The following is a 20,277-nucleotide window of genomic DNA, read 5'->3' on the forward strand; positions in this document are numbered from 1 at the left end:
TGGCCCTGAGCATCCCTGTCCTTCCTTGCGTTTCCGTCGGTTAGGTCTGCTAATTGCTATTTGTAGGTGAGGCCTAGCAATATATCTAGTAGTATTTAAGGCTAAGGAAATGAGTGGCTTATATGTTAAGACATTCTTTGTAATTTAAATAGAAACAAAACCCTGATGGGCTACTTTAGTAGTTTAAAAAAATAATCCTTGTAGACAAGTTAATTTTGTCTACTTATATATTATTACTTTCAATTAATTTGATAATATTTACTCATAAAGTTTGTCTAATTTGGTCTAATTCGAAGAGGTACAAAAAATAGTAATGTGTCATTTGGTTCATTTTTAAGATAGTGCAAGCTTATTGCAATCATAGCCTAATATACTTTGGATATTTAGATATATTTTGTTAGTAGAGTTATTTTTTATGGATAATTCATATTGAAAACATTACAGTAAAGAACGGTGGTATAAATTTTCTCAAACTCAGATTTGAATTGGGGAGTGCTTAAGGATTTTGTAATGAAAAATCTGTTGACCATTATGAATATTTCCTAGTATTTTTAGATACGTAGGAGGAAGTAGCTATTAGAACTTTGATTATGGGAACACTAAAGAAGTTCTCATACAATATTATTTCAGGATATGAACATTAGCTGGGAAAAGGTATCTGCAAGCTTTGGCTAGGAGTTAGGCATGAGAAAAAGCAACAGCAGTAGCATACTTACTCATTGAACATGTCAAGAGAGGGATAAAATATACAGTTTGCTGTAGTACACCTCCCAGCCTGTGTGTGTATGTGTGTGTGTGTGTGTGTGAGAGAGAGAGAGAGAGAGAGAAAGAGAGAGAAAGAAAGGGAGAGAGGGAGGGAGGGAGGGAGGAAACAAATGGATTTATTGAAGTGTTTTCCTAAATCAAAAGTTTAGAGGCATGAATTAGGACAAGTATGTCTAAGTGCAGAGCAGGGCATTAGATCAGAGGCTGGTTTAAAGATCCAGATTGGTATTTGCCAAATTATTTGTTGTTTGCCTACTCTAGGATTTCCAGGCTAGTTTGAAGGAGAGGTATCCAGGGGTTCTTAAGTTAAGAAATCTTTAGACTCTCACCTTCTCTTAAAAGCGAAGAGACCTATTAGATAACTTTCATAAAACGAGTGGTTCCAGGCTCCAAACTATATAGATACTTAAAATGCCATGAATTATTTATTATGTAGAAAATAGCCCTCATCTAGTTTTAGCTAATTCATAAAGCACTCCCAACAGTTCATCTTTTCTTGGTAGCTGTATAGAGAATGCCTTTGTCAAAAGGAGAATTGTTGTGGTGTCTCAGCATAACCAGGACATAAGATCATCTTATTCAATAGGGATTTTAGGGTGATATTGTTTGACTTGGCAACTGATTATCACTTTAGGGCTATTCACTATGATAATCGTAATATTTATTGAGTGCTGATTTCTTTTTCTAGGCACTGTTCTCTTTTTTTTCTTTTTAAAAAGATTTTATTTATTTATTTGACAGAGACACAGCGAGAGAGGGAACACAAGCAGGGGGAGTGGGAGAGGGAGAAGCAGTCCTCCCGCTGAGCGGGGAGCCCGATGTGGGGCTCGATCCCAGGACCCTGGGACCATGACCTGAGCTGCAGGCAGACGCTTAACGACTGAGCCACCCAGGCGCCCCTAGACACTGTTCTCTTTATGTGTATTAAGTAATCTTCTCAGTAACCTTATGAGGTAGATACAGTTCCTCCTCTTTTACAGATGAGGAAGCTGAGAGAGGTTACGGAACTTGCCCAAGGGTACACATCAAGGCAATTCAAATCCCAAGTGGTGGTGTCAATCTATGCCCTGATCTGCCATCTCCATCATCATAAAAGGATCTGATTTTCTAAGTTATTTAGAAAGTATGAACTAGGGCACTTTAGAATTTTCAATTCTAATGTTTTTTTCCTTCTTTTCCTCTCTTAATTATTACTATAGGTCAGTTGCTGATAAAGAGGCAGTTGCAAATATTACAAGTCAGAAGAACATCAGTAACCCACCTGATATGTCAGGGTGGAATCCTTTTGGAGAGGATAATTTCTCCAAGTTAACAGAAGAGGAACTGTTGGACAGAGAATTTGACCTTCTAAGATCAAGTAAGGGACACTTGAAGGCTTATTTTGCTTCACAGTAAAATAACAGCTCTATAATTATTCAGCAAGGCCAAAGACTGTTTTGAGATGGTAAATAGAAAATTCTTTTTGCGCATTTGAGGGCAGAAATCAGGCCATCTTCTTTTACATATACTATCAAACTATGTTGTGTGCATTAGAAATCGATTGCTTGGTAGTAGCTATTAAACCCAAGATTGCTAATAACATGCTGATTCCTAACACTTAAATACTGCATATCTTTGAATGTTAAATTCAGAGTATCTCTAAAACATGGAAAATTAATGTTCAAATGAAAAGGGAGACATCCGTATCTTGCTTACTAATCATTTTGCTGCTCTGTTTTCTTGCACACGCAGTAGAAGATACTGTGGTTCTGAGATGCCCTTTGAAAGTGCCTGAAAGAAAACAGAAATGGGCTACTACATTATGTTAATGTTTTGTAATGCCCTTTTAATGAGTGCTGACATAAAAGGGCTGCTTTGTTGTCCTGATATGGCAAAAGTTAAATAAATTATTTTCCACTTTGAATCAGATATCTCAATGTTTTTACTTGGAATCATTGCCTTTTCTTAAACTACCTAATATATATGTCAAGCCTCACTACACGTATTTTAGAAAAGTTCTTTTTCGGAAAAGGGAAGTGTGGAATGTTTTGAGGAGGTTGCAAAATAGCAAAAAGCTCACTTCTGGAGTATGTAGATAATTTTTAGGTTTCAGAGGCTTGTACGTGTGTGTGTGCACGAAAGCGTGCATGTGCATGCATATCCAAGTGTGTTTTCCTATTTTGCATGTGAAAAGAAGGTCCTAATGGTTCCTCATTATAGTTCCTAGCTTCTATTTTATTTTAGGTAACTGACTTTATGAGAACATTTATTAGATGAATTGCTTTGTTCCCAAATGATATATATTTTATGTAAAATTTATAAATGCCCTGAATTCATGTAAGAATAGTTGTTTGGGATTTAAATTTGTATTTTACATATTGGTTATATGACTATGAAAACTTAAGTTGATGATTAATGCAGATATAAACATGAGTTTTGAACCTTTAATAAAGGTTTGTCAACTTTGGTGAAACCAAACTTACATCTTTTTATTAAAGAAAGTTTTTTTAAACCATGACTTTTTTGTTTGGCATTTTTAGTATACCTTACGTTGAGTAGCCCCAAAAGCCAAGTTCTAAGAAAAGGAAATAACGTATCTCTTTCTTTTGGGGGGATGGCAGGGTGACATAGGGGTTAACCAAATCAATATAATTTATAGGGTTATTTTGAAAGCAAAAGGTAAAATTAAAATATTCATTTTAATGTGTTCTGACCAGGATAGTAACTGAGGGTTTGCTAAATCAGTATTTTCCACTCTTTGGGTAAAACTCGTCCTTTTTTTTTTTTTTTTTTTTTCCCATCAGTTTATGGAATGGGTAAAATATTCACATTATTTTGTACCTTATAAATAAAAATGTGTCATTCAAACTCCCTAGAATTTGTAATGACAACCAAGTTTTATTTACTTCGCATAGGGAAGAATGGCATATAAAATATCCATGTATATATAACTTCATAAAAATTGGGTTTAGCATGTAAAACTCTTAGCCAGCTATTTGCTTTCAAACTTCAAGGTCAGATAACATTTGTAATTTTTGTATGTATCTGTGCACACGTGTATGCCAAAGAATTTAGACTTCATTGCATGTTAATTATGGAAAGATATTAAGTTCCAAATGAAAGTGCAGGAGGAGCTTATCTGAAGGTCAAACTCAGAGCAACTCAGCCATTTGGGAAAATGCCTAGATGGTCCCTGAGCTATTGAAATAATTTCACTGTCACAAGGCTGATGTACTTAAATTGGCATCTAGTACCAGAAAACATACGTGAATTCTCATCCTTGGCAATGCCACTTAACTAGGTTGTAATCTCAGTAAAGTAACTTAACTACTGTCTCACTACCTCACTTACAAACTGGGTATAGTGATGCTTGCTTATCTCATAAGGTGGTCAGGAAAATTAAATGAAATAATGTCTTGAAAGAGTCTGGGTACTCCACAAATGCCACTTCTTTGTTCTTCATCTTCTGTGTGTCTTTAGGCTCCAACTCGAGGTTATTGCCCTTTGACCAGCATTTAAAAATTGTATCTAAACTATCAGGTTTCTCTGCTGGCAATTAAAAAACCAGATTAGAAGGGGCTTTGTGGGCAAACAACATCAACAGCAGAAATGACATATGACAATAAGAAAGAAGATAGAAGGTGTCTGTCTTCTTAATAATTGATAGTTTTAATAATGGTGTTCATAAAAGGTGAAATCTTTAATAAAGTTTATAAAGAAATCATTAATATAGAGAGTATAGTTTAGAAAGATTTCTTTCCAAAGTGTTACTTAACTGTAATCTATTCAATCATCTTTAACACCTCTTTCATTCACAAGCAATAAGGCATCTAATATTTGATCCACTTGATAGGGGCTAAATTACCCTGTGGCATAAAAGACGTCTTTCAGAACCTTAAGAGTTTCAGTGGAAGACTAACAGTGTAATGAAAATTAATTTTGGTTATTACTGGCTGCTTCCTTTGTCCTTAAAAACTTTTTCTAAAGTAAGTAAATTATTGATGCATGTGGAATAACAAATTTACCTTTTTTCTTAGCACAGATTTTATCAACAATTTTCCAAAGTCTTTTCTAAAATAACTTATATTTGGTTTGTGAAATGCTCTCTAGTGAGAAACTGAATACCTTTATGTATGGTCCTTAAAAATAATAGGCATTGCCCATGTAGTGATTGTTCAGAATAGTACATTGCCATTTGAGTTTTTATTTTTAAGATGGTACATGGTTATTTATTAAAACGAAAAAGGATATTCTGTCTAGGAAATATTTTACGTGTTTGAATATCCAAAAGGTGATTTAAAAATCATAATATATTTCGACATACTAGAATTCCACAATATTAGTAGTTGGTAACAAAAACTGTTTTTTCGTGATCTTTAAGGAAACAGTTGTTGATTCCATCCATATACCAGTTGGCAAAGGGATTTAACATATAAAATAAACCAGGTTCTTGCTTTTGCTTTCAGCGTAACTGAATATTATTTATGGTTTGGAATTTTTCACCTGTTCTACTTAAAATCAAAACATTAAATCAAAATTAAGCATTATTAATAAAGCTGATCTCAATGACATTTTTAAAGTTTAAACTTGTATTTTTCTTTGTCTTTCGTATCAAAACATCCAGATTAGTATGTAAACTTTAGAAATCTAACTGTGATAAAATTTAATACATTAAACACTAGATTACAGGTGTTTGCTTTGGGAAACTTTTTAACTTTTGTTTGTTCAAATAGTGGTGTAGCTTTGCATGTTAAAAGTAGTGCTTAATGGAATATTATTTTTTGTTGATGATGATTGTTTCTGTTTCAAACTGCATCACAACAACTAAAAGGAAGAATAGAAGAACCTAAAGACTGTGGCTGCTTTGCAAATTCTACTGAATGTGTTGTTTTTTTCCTATGAAGCCACAGAATGAAATAGATGTAAACATCTGTATTAGTTTGTTGTAAAGCATTAACTCTCACCATTTTAAGCTAATTCAGGTATATTGCTGTTTCTTCAGTACAGAATAACAAAACTTTTCAAATAGAATAGTTTCAAAAGTATCAGATGAAGACTGTACTTACAAAATTTATTCATTAGCCTTTTGGCTATTCAAGCCATTATCCATCCATATAAGCTGCAGAATTAACTTATTAGAGTATTTTAATTTTCTGATGATATTGTGGACTATACTTTGATTCTAGGATTTTTAAATCCTGTATTTTTTGCCATGTGTATCAATTAAAAATCCTGAAAAGATATTGTCTTTATTCACCAACACAGTTCTTTTGGGAAGGCAGGAGGAGGTAAGTTTCTTAATATTGGACAAATCAAGCTCAAGTTTTGTTCTAATGTGAACCAATTATTTGAAAATGGAAATTAAATTCATTTTAGGGGTGACTGTATTTGAAAAGTAGCTCTATATACCATTTCATTAGTTTTTAATAATAGGTAATTAATAATTTAAACAATTAATATGTGTATTTTGTATTTTGTGCCTTGGGACCCAGATTATCCTGTGAACTCTAGAAATCTAGGTGATTTAACAAAAATCCTCCATGGAAAAATTGATTCTGTGTTTTGTGGAACAGTGAGAACATGATTCATTTTATAGCGAGTTTGAATTCCGTTTTGAAATAATTGGAGAAATGAACTTTGCCATAGAACAGTGTCTCCATATTTTAAATTATGGGACTCACTATATAAAAAATATTAGTTTATCCCTACATGACAGCGTTTGTACTCTTGTCTTAACTACGTGGTGCTGTTTATACATTTACATGAATTTACCATAAATTGATGGAGATAATATACCAGTGCATGAGGATTCAAAGAACCTTAGTGGTAACGTGCATTTTTATATGCTGGGAACCATTGGTACAGTGCTGGTTTATAAACCTGGAGAGTATGTTAAAGTGTAGATTTCCAAACTCCTGCTCAGATAAATCTGATGCATTAGATTTGTGGTAGGGCCCAGGTAGCTACATTTTATACAGGAATTCTAGCAATTATGATGCAGATGGTTTAGAAAGGAAGTTTGGTCCTAATTTAGACCTAAGTACCCACGCATATATACTGTCTTGATTTTCAAGAACCAGGGATCTTGGATATTGATATGCTGTGGCTATCACTCTGAGATAGTCTGTTTCATTTGTCCTTTCCCACTTCCTCTTTCCTTTGTCCTCACTCTGTTGTGAGTTTTCACTGTTAATCCATTTAATTTTCACTGTTAATCCATTACACTATTGGAACTCTTAAGTCTTGGAACTTTTGTTTGTGCATAAATCAATTGTCAGATATGTTGCCTTAACAAAATATTTATCATTTATTATATTACCAATGGAATTTTTTTTTAAGATTTTATTTATTTATTTGACAGAGAGACAGTGAGAGAGGGAACACAAGCAGGGGGGAGTGGGAGAGGGAGAAGCAGGCCTCCGATGTGGGGCTTGATCCCAGGACCCTGGGATCATGACCTGAGCCGAAAGCAGACGCTCAATGACTGAGCCACCCAGGCGCCCCTTACCAATGGAATTTTAAGTAAAATTTTAGATGACCCAAAGTTTCATGTGGATATTGCAGTTAGTTTTAGCCGTAAAAGCTGATAGTTGTGTCCATTGTCATAAAGATGTTTAAAGAATTGTCCATTGCAGTAATTAAGTTTATTTAGGATATTGCAGACTCTAGGGCCTCGCCTTCTCAAGATTGTGCTCCCTGGCCCAGCAGTATCACATCACCTGGGAGCTTGTTGAAGTGCAGAATCTTAGAACCCATCCCAGAACTGTCCAGTCAGAATCTGCACTTTAACAAATTCCCAGCTCACTGGAATGCGCCTTCAATTTGAGAAGCACTGTCCTAGGAGATTCCTGCTTTAACTTGGGGCTTTTTGCTTCATTCTGAAGTTACAAGTCATCTTTAGGGAATTCTAGTTATATTTGGATTTTCTCTGCCTACACTGCAATGTCTTGGAACTCAAATGAAACCAGCATAATTTCTGGAACCATAGAATTTCTTAAACATGAAGGGTATAGTCTTGGGAATGCTTATAATTCCTGAAAAAAGCAGAATGGGTTCCTAATAGTGTATGTTTGATTGCTAAGAATCAGAGGCTAGGAAGACAGGTTACAAAAATCGAGATGTTCCCAACTGATCAGGTGCCTGCGATATGCTGTTTCAGAGCAAGGAAAGATAATCCCTACTTAGGGAATTAGGGGACAGCAGCTCTCTTCTTCACACACAGCAAGCCTGCTTCTGCATGAGTCAGAGCCTTTGCTCTAGCTCTTCCCTTGTCTGGTGTGCTCTCCCCCAGGTATCCCTTCGCTGCCTCCTTGAAGTCTTTTCTCACCTGGTACCAGTCAGAATCTCTCTGTTTATTACTGTGACTTGTGCCCACTCCCTTAATTCCTTTTCCCCTGCATTACAGTTTTCTCTATAGCTTTATTTTTTAACATTCTGTATATATTTCTCATTATACTCCTTGCTTTTTGTTTGTTTGTTTTTCCATGCCAGCATATGAACTCCAAGAAGGCAAGACTCTTTGTTTTGTTTGATGTTGCCTGCCCATTGCTTAGTGCCTGGCACATGCTAGATCTCAGATATCCATTGGATAAAATAATAAACTCTGTCATTAGGCTTTTAATGGTACGTGAATGATTTAATATGAGAAATGAACATCATTGTAATAGTCAATTACTTTTTATTGCTGTTGAGAAATAAGATTTGCCTATTTTATGAACAAATGACCATTTGCAATATTTTTTCCATATGTGTTTTTTGGAGAAAGCCTGCCAAATATGTCTCTGTTTAGTAAGCTGGGTTTAAGTTCGGGTCCAGTATGTTACAAGTTGAAGACAGCTGGGTATTTAAATAAACCAAACTAAGTTATTTATTAGGTTAATTGTATTTGTGAAATCTAGCACAGAGATGATGTTGTTAAGCTTGCCTTTGTAGCAACAAGTATCTATTAAACTCAGGACTACCCCCTAATACTTACGAAAATGAACCCTGACTCTAATATTTTTCAAAAAGACTGTTGCTTTGTTTAATTTTATTTATACTGTTACCTCTTGTTTTTTTTTTTTTAATTTAAAGACCGTTTTTATTTTATTTTATTTTTTTGTTTCATCTTATTTTTGCAGACAGGCTCGAGGAGAGAGCATCCTCAGATAAGAATGTAGACCCACTTTCTGCTCCACATAACCATCCTCCAGAAGATCCTTTTGGTTCTGTTCCTTTCATTTCTCACTCAGGCAAGTTACATATGTAACATCATCATCATTAAAAAATACACTCAAGAACGGCAACAATAAAAATAACAACAACAACAAAAAAAGCCTTCTTAATATAAAGCCAAAGTAAGAATTAGGTGTTAGTTACAGAAAATAGAAAATTATTTTTACCTTTGCTATCCTGCTCTTCCTAATGTCATTCTTTCCATTGGGTTATTCAGGTGTGCCTTTTGCCAACATAGAAAAATGCTGATTTATACAGTAGAACATAACTTGCTTTTTATCTTTATTGTTGGATACCTGTGAAACAAATTCATGCATGAACATAGCTTTCCTTTTTATACATTTAAAATACATTTAAGGATATTTTTATACTCAGCTTTTGCTTAAAAATCCTGTATTTTCCTAGTTTATACATGCTCTTTTGTAGTTGTGTTTAAAAAGTATTGATTTTGTATGTCACAATAATTTTGTGAATATCCTCGCTTTAATTTCTTCATTTTGCTTTAATTTCAATTTAGAATTTAAATATTGTTATTACCATTAAGAAATATCTGTAGTAACATTTTCTAAGTAATCACTCAGTAAACATTGTCAAAGATGCTAGGATGGAATGGGATCCCACTTTGGCATAAATGGTTTTGTGTGTGTTTGTGTGTTCCTAATGGAAAAAAATGAGTTTGATCATAGAAGAGGGAAATATGTTAGAAGAAATAATGCCTTGATAGAAGGTAAAGGTTTTGTTTACCATATTCAAAGTAACTATCAGCCATGTTCTTGCATTCTTTTCCTTGTATTTCTCACTCAAGCAAATCACGTATATGTAGTAACATCATTGCTATCATTTAAAAAAATGCACACCAGTGAGAAAAACAAAAGACACACCTTATAAACAAAAGAAAAACTTATAAATGTAAGTTTAATAAGAAATAGGTGTTCAGGATTTCTGATGAATACATTGAGGCAGTGTTAATAGTTTTTCAGTATTTAGGTTTGCAGCACAATAATTAGGAGTTTCTACATATTTTCATGTTCTGTATTTTACTCTTTGCCATTTATTGAAAACAGTGCATATTGGTGTCATTTTCTGCTTGCTTCTTTCAAATTATCTTTTTAATGAATGGCATGATAATGTTAATTGAGTGGGGGAAGACAGTTTACTGTTTCTACTTAGTCTACACACATGCACTCCCTCACACCCCCAATAATAGTGCTATTACTTTTTTCAAACAAAGTGTAATATTTCAAAATGGTCATTATAAGCTCTTAAGAACATAGGTATTGATCTGTTTGTGGCAGAAAATGGTTTCAGTACTGCTGGCTCTTTTTCATCCTCTGGAAGGGGTTGTATAATGCTTTTTGAGCTTGCACGTATCTATGTAACTTCTCGGTTCTTTAAGATTCTGAAAGAACCCTGGGAAAATGAAGACTGGAATCAGGGACTAGAGTAAGCCTCAAGTGTTCAATGTGTACATTTTTTGAATATGTAAATATTTGTCACTGCTGTGTTCTAGTAGACCATGATTACATTTCCATTCTTCTATAAGGTTTCGTTTTTCCTAGAGTTAATTATAATTACATTTATAAAAGTGACTATGTTTTGTTCCTTTATTTTTTTTTTATGTATCTGTCATTGATTCAACTCCATTTAGAAGTATTAATTTCCTCCCATTTTAAGGTGGCTACCGTTTTAATTTTTACCTGGTTACATCTCTCATGGAGTTCTGCAGTCTTCATTGGTTGCTTTCTGTAACTGCCACACGCTTATCATCCTGCTGTTTTCTTTTGCCCACCAGTCTTTTGGGAATTCCTGGATCTCCTCTCTTTTCTTTCTTGGTTTGTTAGTAGAGCAACCCCTCTACTAGTTTCTTGAGAAAGTGTGCGCGGGAGGAAAAGTCTTAACCTTTGCTGCCTAAAAATATCTTTTTTCCTAACTGACATTTGAAATTATCAAATTTGGCTGGGTAAATAATTCTACATTGGATGTAATTTTCCCTGTCAATTTTTGAGGCATTACTTCATTGTATTCCAGCTTAAAAAAAAAGAAAAGGCTTCAATTAGAGGAATATTCCCCATGCCCCTAACTCTAGGTCCCCATTCCCTCTATTATTTAGAGTCCAAAATACCTTTTCCCCCTATTTCTTTAATAGCTGCATGTACTCCAGAGTTGGTACAGTCAGCTGACCTGCCTTAGTTTGTTCACATAGATGCATCTTTCTGATTTGTTTGGTGCCTTAGCTTATGCTATCACTTTTTCAGACTTTTCGGAAGCTTAAGGGAAGATAACATTTCGATAGACCATGTCTTAAATGATTCAAATCTAGCTTTTCCCCTTCTTGTTTTTAAACATTTCTTTATGGCCAAATTAAATTTTGTAAATATCCATTTATGCAGAAATCAAATAATTGTATCAAGAATATGTTTGTTGCTGTATGTGAGGGTAATATCTTATTCCATAAGTTGATACTTTAATTATCATGGAATTGTATTTACCTTTTATGTCAGGTTACTAAACTGTTAGTAGAGTGGTATATCATAATTATAATACTATAATTCCAAAGCAACTTTGGAATTATAAAGTCCTGGGTATAAATCTTAGTTCTATCACAGATTAGCCATGTGATATTGGGTGTTGCCTAATTTCTTGGAGGGTTTCTTTATCTGAAACTGCGGATAATATTAGCTACTCGATGAGATTATTGAAAGAATTAAAGAAGAGAATGTTACACAAAGCACGTCATTCTCGGTGTTGTTGCTTTTGCGGCTGTTGCTGGTAGTGCTATTACATAATATTTTCACTATTTACTAAATTTCAAAATCTTTGTGTTAAATAAGTTGTAGCTGCTGTCCAGCTAGTAGTACTACAAAATTCCAGTAATAATAAGGTAGTATTCTCTTAACTACTGGTACCTTTAAATAACATGTAGAATCTGTTTATGAAGCTTTTCACTACCACGAACTGTTTTAATAGTGCTATTTCTATTTTTATTAAAGCGTTAACTGTCACTATTCACTACAATACACACATAAAAATCATATTAAAAGCATGGTATTCATTCCCCATCAAATCCACATACTCTTCCTTCTCCCCAAGGCATCATTTTTTTTTAAATTTTATTTTATTATGTTATGTTAATCACCATACAGTACATCATTAGTTTTTGATGTAGTGTTCCATGATTCATGGTTTGCATATAACACCCAGTGCTCCATTCAGTACATGCCCTCTTTAATACCCATCACTGGGCTAACCCATCCCCCCACCCCCTCCCCTCTAGAACTCTCAGTTTGTTTCTCAGAGTCCACAGTCTCTCATGGCTCGTCTCCCCCTCTGATTTACCCCCCTTCATGTTTCCCTTCCTGCTATCTTCTTCTTCTTTTTTTTTTTTTAACATATAATGTGTTATTTGTTTCAGAGGTACAGGTCTGTGATTCAACAGTCTTACACAATTCACAGTGCTCACCATAGCATATACCCTCCCCAGTGTCTATCACCCAGCCACCCCATCCCTCCCACCCCCCACCACTCCAGCAACCCTCAGTTTGTTTCCTGAGATTAAGAATTCCTCATATCAGTGAGATCATATGATACATGTCTTTCTCTGATTGACTTATTTCGCTCAGCATAACACCCTCCAGTTCCATCCACGTCGTTGCAAATGGCAAGATTTCATTCCTTTTGATGGCTGCATAATATTCCATTATATATATATACCACATCTTCTTTATCCATTCATCTGTCGATGGACATCTTGGCTCTTTCCACAGTTTGGCTATTGTGGACATTGCTGCTATAAACATCGGGGTGCACATACCCCTTCGGATCCCTACATTTGTATCTTTGGGGTAAATACCCAGTAGTGCAATTGCTGGGTCGTATGGTAGCTCTATTTTCAACTTTTTGAGGAACCTCCGTACTGTTTTCCAGAGTGGCTGCACTAGCTTGCCCAAGGCATCATTTTACAGTTAGTTTGTATACCAACACAGGATGTGTGGCTCTGTGAATTAAAGTGTGAACTGCTCAATTTTAATAAACACAACTTCGGAAACAGACTATTTGAAGAATTTTGTTGACATATAGGCTATATTAATTAGGTCACTGAAGTTTTTAGATTTCATATATTGCGTTTCATTTTTAGTTAGGTTTGGTGAACTTACTCTTCCAAATCCCAGATCCACCTCATTATCTAACAGGAGGTTAAATTGAGTTTAGAGTTGGGAAAGGCCACATGATATAGAGCAAATATTTGATGGAACATAAACTATTACAGATTGTGAGTTTGAACACCTGTCCTTTTGTAAGTGATGATGAATGTATTGCTTATGTTTTTAGATTCTAGTATGTAATTCTTGAAGATCAAGAATTTTGCTATTTCAAGATGTCAGTAATAATGGTTACAATTTATTGAATTCAATTTTATACATACAGTGGAAACTGAGGCCCAGAGAGCATCAATGACTGGCTTAAGGTCAGATAGTTTCTAAGTAGGAATCCAGCTCTGTCCACTTCTAAACTCTTTCCTGTAAATAGTAGCAAAACAAATGAAGATGTTAAGTGGCCTGTTTTAAATAAAAATCTACATAATAGAAATGTCAGTTTTGTAGCATTTTTAATCTGGCTGGGAAATACTGTTCACACTAACATGATTCTCTTTTTATACTTGGGCCTTGTCACTTGGCCTGTCTTCGGAGAAACAGTACAGATTTTGATAAAGCCTTCTAATCCACTAATCCTTGGGCCTGGCATGGTGCATTGCTGGGGAATGATGCCAGGCAGTATGCTGTCAATTCAAAGTGAGCTTTACAGTCTTTACAGCCCCTCCCTTGTACCCTAAATGATGAGACAACAGAAGGCATGTCATTACAATAGCAGTTTCAGGCCATTCATCCTCTATAATCTGATAGCAAAGAAAAGAACATCAAAATAAAATTTCCTTGAAACTGGAAGCTTCTTATATGATTAAAAATGTACCACCTGTTTTATAACTAAAAGAGCTGTCCTCTAAAAGATGGAAACCTGATTGGAAGACTATGATGCAAACATGCCCCTCTCCCCACATTTTTTTTGACATTTTCTAAATATTTTGAATTTTTTGATATAGTTTTTGAAAGTTCATTTATGTGATTCAAGAATACATTATTTGCAATATTTATTTATTTATTTATTTATTTATTTTTTAAGATTTTATTTATTTATTTGCGAGAGAGAGAATGAGAGACAGAGAGCACGAGAGGGAGGAGGGTCAGAGGGAGAAGCAGACTCCCTGCTGAGCAGGGAGCCCGATGCAGGACTCGATCCCGGGACTCCAGGATCATGACCTGAGCCGAAGGCAGTCGCTTAACCGACTGAGCCACCCAGGCGCCCCTATTTGCAATATTTATTTAAAATAATGTGGCATTAACTAGGATTTCACTCTTCTTCCCAAAATGTGTAAAAGAATACTATAATAAATATATGAAAATATGAAAACTGACCTTACAAATTTAGCTTTTGAGTTTGGAATCCTGTCTTGGATTGGGCAAGACTATGATGTCTTTGAAATTTTAACATCTAGAAATTTCTTTTTGTGAAAACTCTAGCATGAAATGGATGAATTTATGTTCTTATATATTTGGCAGATTCATGTTCTTAAATTCATTTGGTGAGTTAAGCTTATTCTTCAGAAACTCCCAGTTGTTTTTACTTGGTTAGTCATTTTCCAGATCACTAGAATCAGGAGTAGTAGGTGAGTTTCACAATTGTTCAAGTGAATGATAAGCTTCTTGAAGTCAGGAAATGCTTTATTCATCTTTGTGTGCCATACAATACCTTGATGAATGAGTTCATTGCTTTAGTAATCTAATATAATCTCTCTCTCTTCATACACACACACCCCCTAATATTTAGTGAGCTTTTACTAAATAAAATGAATATTATTTAATGTTCAGCTCTATCAGGTAAGTTCCATTATTGCCTTTATAGATGAGGAAATGGAGGCTTTTTTGGACGTTTATCTTCTGTGGGTTTTGTAAAGTTGAGTATTAGTTCACTTGATGATGAAGCCTTATAGTATTTCTAGAACTCTAACTTACAGACTATAAAATACTCAGCACAAGATATGTATTGACAGTTCAACAAAACACTGTTTGCTGAAGTAGAAACAGTATTGGGCATTTTTTTTTTTTTTTTTTTAACTTTTCAGACATAGCTTTGTAAAGGAAATCAAAAGAAATCCAGGACAGGTCTGTGGTTGTCTTTTGCCGGGGTTGACGAGCTATGTTGAATATTTGCTGGTGATGATGTTCTACTGGTAGTTTAATTGTAGCATTTACAGATGAGAGTTTTAAACTAGTGTCAGCAGAGAAGTCATTCTGGCTTTGATGTGTATGGTCTTAAACTTGGGCGTTATTCAACTTTTTCCTGGTTTCATATTCCTCGTGTATAAAAAGACTACATCTCTAAAAATCCCTTCTTGTTTTTTGCTTTCAAATATAGTTGAAGATATGAAATAGGATTAAGGTCACCAAAAGAAAGAAATGGAAAGAGAAAAGGGAAAGCCAAATAATGAGAACTGGATAATAATGCATATCTTTGAGGTGGTAGAAGGTCATGACAATGATCTGACATAGAGCAAGGGGACCACTTTTGAAGATGTAGTTAATAAAGTTGAAAAGGAAAGATCATAACAGACCTTTCAAAGCATTTTCACCCTAACGTGGGAGCCTAATGGTGGGGAGTTAAGAGATAATGTATGAAGAGCCGTTGGCACTGCATTTGTGCGCTTGACAAGTATTAGTTACTATCCTCTCTGATTCATTTCTCAGTATCATTGGAAGCATATGGCAGGTACTCCATAAATAATCATGAAAGGATGGGGTACTACACCAGCAATACCAACATAGCCCTTTACTGAGTACATACCACATGCCAGCAGTGTTGTAAGCACTTCACGTATGTTCTTACTTTAACCCTTGTTACAACTTTCGGAGGCAAATACTATTGCTATCCCTACTTTACAGGTGAGGAAAGTGAGACACTAAGTAGTGCATGATTCCAAGTCATCAAGGACACTTTCATTTAGTATCTTCTGCTTATAAAGGAAGGGAAGTATGCTATATATTTTTATATAAACAGTTACCAAATGGTTAATGTGGTATTTAGATACTTAGTAAATGCTTTTTACTGACAGTACTGAATAACTGAAGCATTGCTTTAGTTAGCTCTGCACTATTATCTTGAAATTCTATATATGATATATATTAAGCCAGTGAGAATAACTTTAATCAGCAGAATTTCGGTAAGTTAGTACTAGTTCTCTTGACACTTACTTTAGTGATTTCACATTGTTGTAACCTTTTTCTTTTTTAGAGACTTTATTTATGTGAGAGAAAGAGAGAGAGCACAAGCCAGGGGGAGGGGCAGAGAGAGAGGGAGAAGCAGACTCCCAGCTAAGCAGGGAGCCTGACATAGGGCTTGATCCCAGGACCCTGGGATCATGACTTGAGCCAAAGGCAGACGCTTAACCGACTGAGCCACCCAGGCGCCCTGGTAACTTTTTTCCCCGACACTTTACTTGGAATTTCCCTGAGAGACCACTTACATGCTGCAGAAGAGAATTTAAGACTTTATAACCCTTTATTGCTGTTCTTAGTCATTTATCCAAATCTACATTGTCTATCTTAGTCACTCCCTTTATTTTCAGGACTTTGTTCTGATTGGATTTTGGCTGTTTGCAGAAATCAGACCAACCTCAAAAGATAAGGATTACTCAAAAAGCTGAAATTTTCATACTTTGTAGTTCCAAGGCACAAAGCAGAAATAACATCCTGACTAGAAGCCATCAAAATATTCTGTATTTAGTTTAAGGAAAGAAGAATGCCCCTCAGGGCCGAAAATAAAAGTTAAGTCAATGTATGAAAATTTACAGTGTTTTACCAAAATCAATTAATAGAGAAAGGGAACTGAGGTATCCTGGGCACATTCTAGATAATTGTTTATGCTTTAAATACATGTTTCTACTGCTTATTTTAAATATTATGGTAGCTTCCCTTCCACCCACTTGAAAAACAGCCATTTTTATATTAATACAAATCTCAGTAAATATAGGGATTATTAGGATTTAGGATATATTGAATTATAAGGAAACATATTTAGACTGTACTTTTGGGAAATTAAGTAGTGAAATAATCCTGATTTAAATTTCATAGTAAATCACATGTGTAATATTTACTCTAACAACTGGAAGAAGCAGTCTGGCCCCAGGAGCAAACAGTAGGAATATCTGAGTTCTTTTTTTTTTAATTACAGGAATATGTTTAGGCAAAGAAATAGATTATAAAAGTTGATGGCACTTAGCTATGAAGTCACATTTTAAAGTACTATACATGGTACAGTTGATAACCAACTTTATAACTCATACTTATTTTGACAGTCTTTCATGCCTATGGAACAGGACTAAAAGCCTTAGAATATATTGAAATAATTTTAAATTTTGTATAATTCTCATTTCTTTCTCAGTTCTTCTGTAGTTCCACAGTGAAGAGGGGATGCTTAAGTAGGTCACTTTTACTGCAGAAAGTAAAGTCTTATCTAGAATTGCTGTAACTTGCAGCCTGGAATTTAACTTTTCCTCAGCAGGAGTTACTGGAGAGAAATGACCACATGTATTTAAATTGTGTTGTAATGGTGCTTATTAACATTTAAGTTGCTCTTAGTATGCCATCAGAGGTTCATTGCTGCTCTCGGTTCTCTTGTGAGAATGTGCGAAAAGAAAGGAATTTGGATAAATATCCTCTTAGTTTTATAAAGGGGAGACAATAAAAGAAATAAAACCAGTCTTTCTGTAACCAACCGAAAACTTCCCCAGTTGTCCATACTTTTCAGGGATGTAATCTGAAACCACAAAGATGGCATAGATCATTGTGTGTGCCTGTTCTTGGTCTTTTTGAAAGCAGTCTTTTTCAATTTCTTGTACTATGCACCCAACTACAGCTATTTAAAAATCAGAGATATAGTTTCCAGGATCCAGTATGCACCCTTGTGTGTGGATATACGTTTGTGTGCCTACTTTTTTCTGGCCATTTTTAAAAATATATATATATTAAATAATCTCTACACCCAGTGTGGGGCTTGAACTCACGACCCTGATACCAAGTCACATGTTCTTCTGATTGAATCAGCCAGGCACTCCTTTTCTGACCATTTCTAAAGTGGACCTGAACGCCGCTTGAATTAGCCATAGAATTGCACTCATCTCTGCGGCGCCTGTGGGGCTCAGTCGGTAAGCGCCTGCCTTCGGCTTAGGTCATGATCCTGGGGTCCTGGGGTCGAGCCCTTCGTCGGGCTCCCTGCTCAGCGGCAAGTCTGTTTTCCCCTCTCCCTCTGCCTCTCCACCCACTTGTGTGTGCATTCTCTCTCTTTCAAATAAATAAATAAAATCTTAAAAAAAAGAATTACACCCCCCGCCCCCCACACTTACATTCACTGTTGACCACTGGGTCCAGAAAAGATGCTAGAAGGGTGGAATTTGGTGGATGAGGTAATTGAGTTTGGCCTTGTTCTGGAGGTGATGATGATAGTTTACTATTGAGTGTTTATTGTGTGTTGGGCACTCTTCTAAGTCTTTCTTTATAACAATCCTATGAAATAGAACTGTTATTGTCATATTATTCCCTCAATATAATTTATATATTTCCTCATATTATGCTTAAGGGTACAAAGTATTGGCTATGATCTTATCAGAGATTGTTACTGGGTGAAGTTCATTAGCTGTGTATTAATTATGTATAATGAATATGTATAATGAGGGAATAATAGTAAATCCATAAGGTGAAATTGATATTAAAAAAGGAGAGTTTTCTTTTTCTTTTTTTCCCCTCAAGGAAAAAGTACATGATCATGGATCTATTTAAAATGCTGAAAAACTAGAAACAACTTAGAAGTTCTATAGGTAAATGTTAAATCTTAGAATATTATAATACAGTGTTTTATCATGTTTCTATCAGAATTAATAATGACTATATTGATACCTGTAAACATGCATTAAAAATGGTAAATGAAAAACCCCACAAATTTATATTCACATTGACAATTAAAAAAATAGATCTGGGGGTGCCTGCGTGGCTCAGTTGGTAAAGCATTTGACTCTTGATTTCAGCTTAGGTAATGATCTGTGTTGTGAGACTGAGCCCCGCTTTGGGCACAGTGCTGGGCATGGAGACTGCTTAAGATTCTCTTTCTCCTTCTCCCTATGCCCCACCCCTCCCACCCTGCCCATGCTCTTTCTCTCTCTCAAAAAAAAAAAAAGAAAAAAAGGTCTGTATAGTATTTAACACAAAGAAATCTATACCTCTATTAATACAACTTTGAGAAGCTGACAGTGCAGGCAGAACGAGTAGGAAGTGACGAATGTGTTTTGGAAAGCACTAGTGGCCAGTTGGGTAAAGGAGACAGTTAATTTATTTTTTTAATTTATTTTTTTGTTTTATATGTCTATTTATTTATTATTAACATATAATGTATTATTTGTTTTGGGGGTACAGGTCTGTGATTCATCAGTCTTACACAATTCACAGCGCTCACCATAGCACATACCCTCCCCAATCACCCAGCCACCCCATCCCTCCCACCCCTCTCCACTCCAGCAACCCTCAGTTTGTTTCTGAGACTAAGAGTCTCTTATTGTTTGTCTCCCTCTCTGGTTTCATCTTGTTTCATTTTTCCCTCCCTTCCCCTATGATCCTCTGTCTTATTTCTCAAATTCCTCTTATCAGTGAGATCATCTGATACTTGTCTTTCTCTGACTGACTTATTTCGCTTAGCATAATACCGTCTAGTTCCATCCATGTCATTGCAAATGGCAAGATTTCATTTTTTGATGGCTGCATAATATTCCATTGTATATATATACCACTTCTTCTTTATCCATTCATCTGTTGATGGACATCTAGGCTCTTTCCATAGTTTGGATACTGTGGACATTGCTGCTATAAACATTGGGGTGCAGGTGCCCCTTCAGATCACTACATTTGTATCTCTGGGGTAAATACTCAGTAGTGCAGTTGCTGGGTCATAGGGTAGCTCTATTTTCAACTTTCTGAGGAACCTCCATACTGTTTTCCAGAGTGGCTGCACAAGCTTGCATTCCCACCAACAGTGTAGGAGGGTTCCCCTTTCTCCGCATCCTCGCCAACATCTGTCATTTCCTGACTTGTTAATTTTAGCCATTCTGACTGGTGTGAGGTGGTACCTCATTGAGGTTTTGATTTGGATTTCCCTGATGCCAAGCGATGTTGAGCACTTTTTCATGTGTCTGTTGGCCATTTAGATGTCTTCTTTGCAGAA

The 20,277-nt window shown here is 35.4% G+C and overlaps 1 protein-coding gene across 2 annotated transcripts in view; it reads left to right on the plus strand.

Annotated features, from left to right (window-relative positions):
• Positions 1-20,277, plus strand: part of BMP2K (BMP2 inducible kinase) — a 130,883-nt gene that overhangs the window by 94,766 nt on the left and 15,840 nt on the right. The window contains exons 14-15 of one of the 2 annotated variants that reach the window (XM_036069393.2): positions 1,965-2,122; positions 8,865-8,975. In XM_036069393.2, coding sequence (XP_035925286.1) covers positions 1,965-2,122; positions 8,865-8,975 — 269 coding nt within the window. The remainder of the gene's footprint in view (positions 1-1,964; positions 2,123-8,864; positions 8,976-20,277) is intronic. The other variant, XM_036069394.2, reaches the window with a different exon arrangement.

The sequence above is a fragment of the Halichoerus grypus genome, chromosome 3 (genome assembly GCF_964656455.1).
Source record: "Halichoerus grypus chromosome 3, mHalGry1.hap1.1, whole genome shotgun sequence".
NCBI classification, from domain to species: Eukaryota; Metazoa; Chordata; class Mammalia; order Carnivora; family Phocidae; genus Halichoerus; species Halichoerus grypus.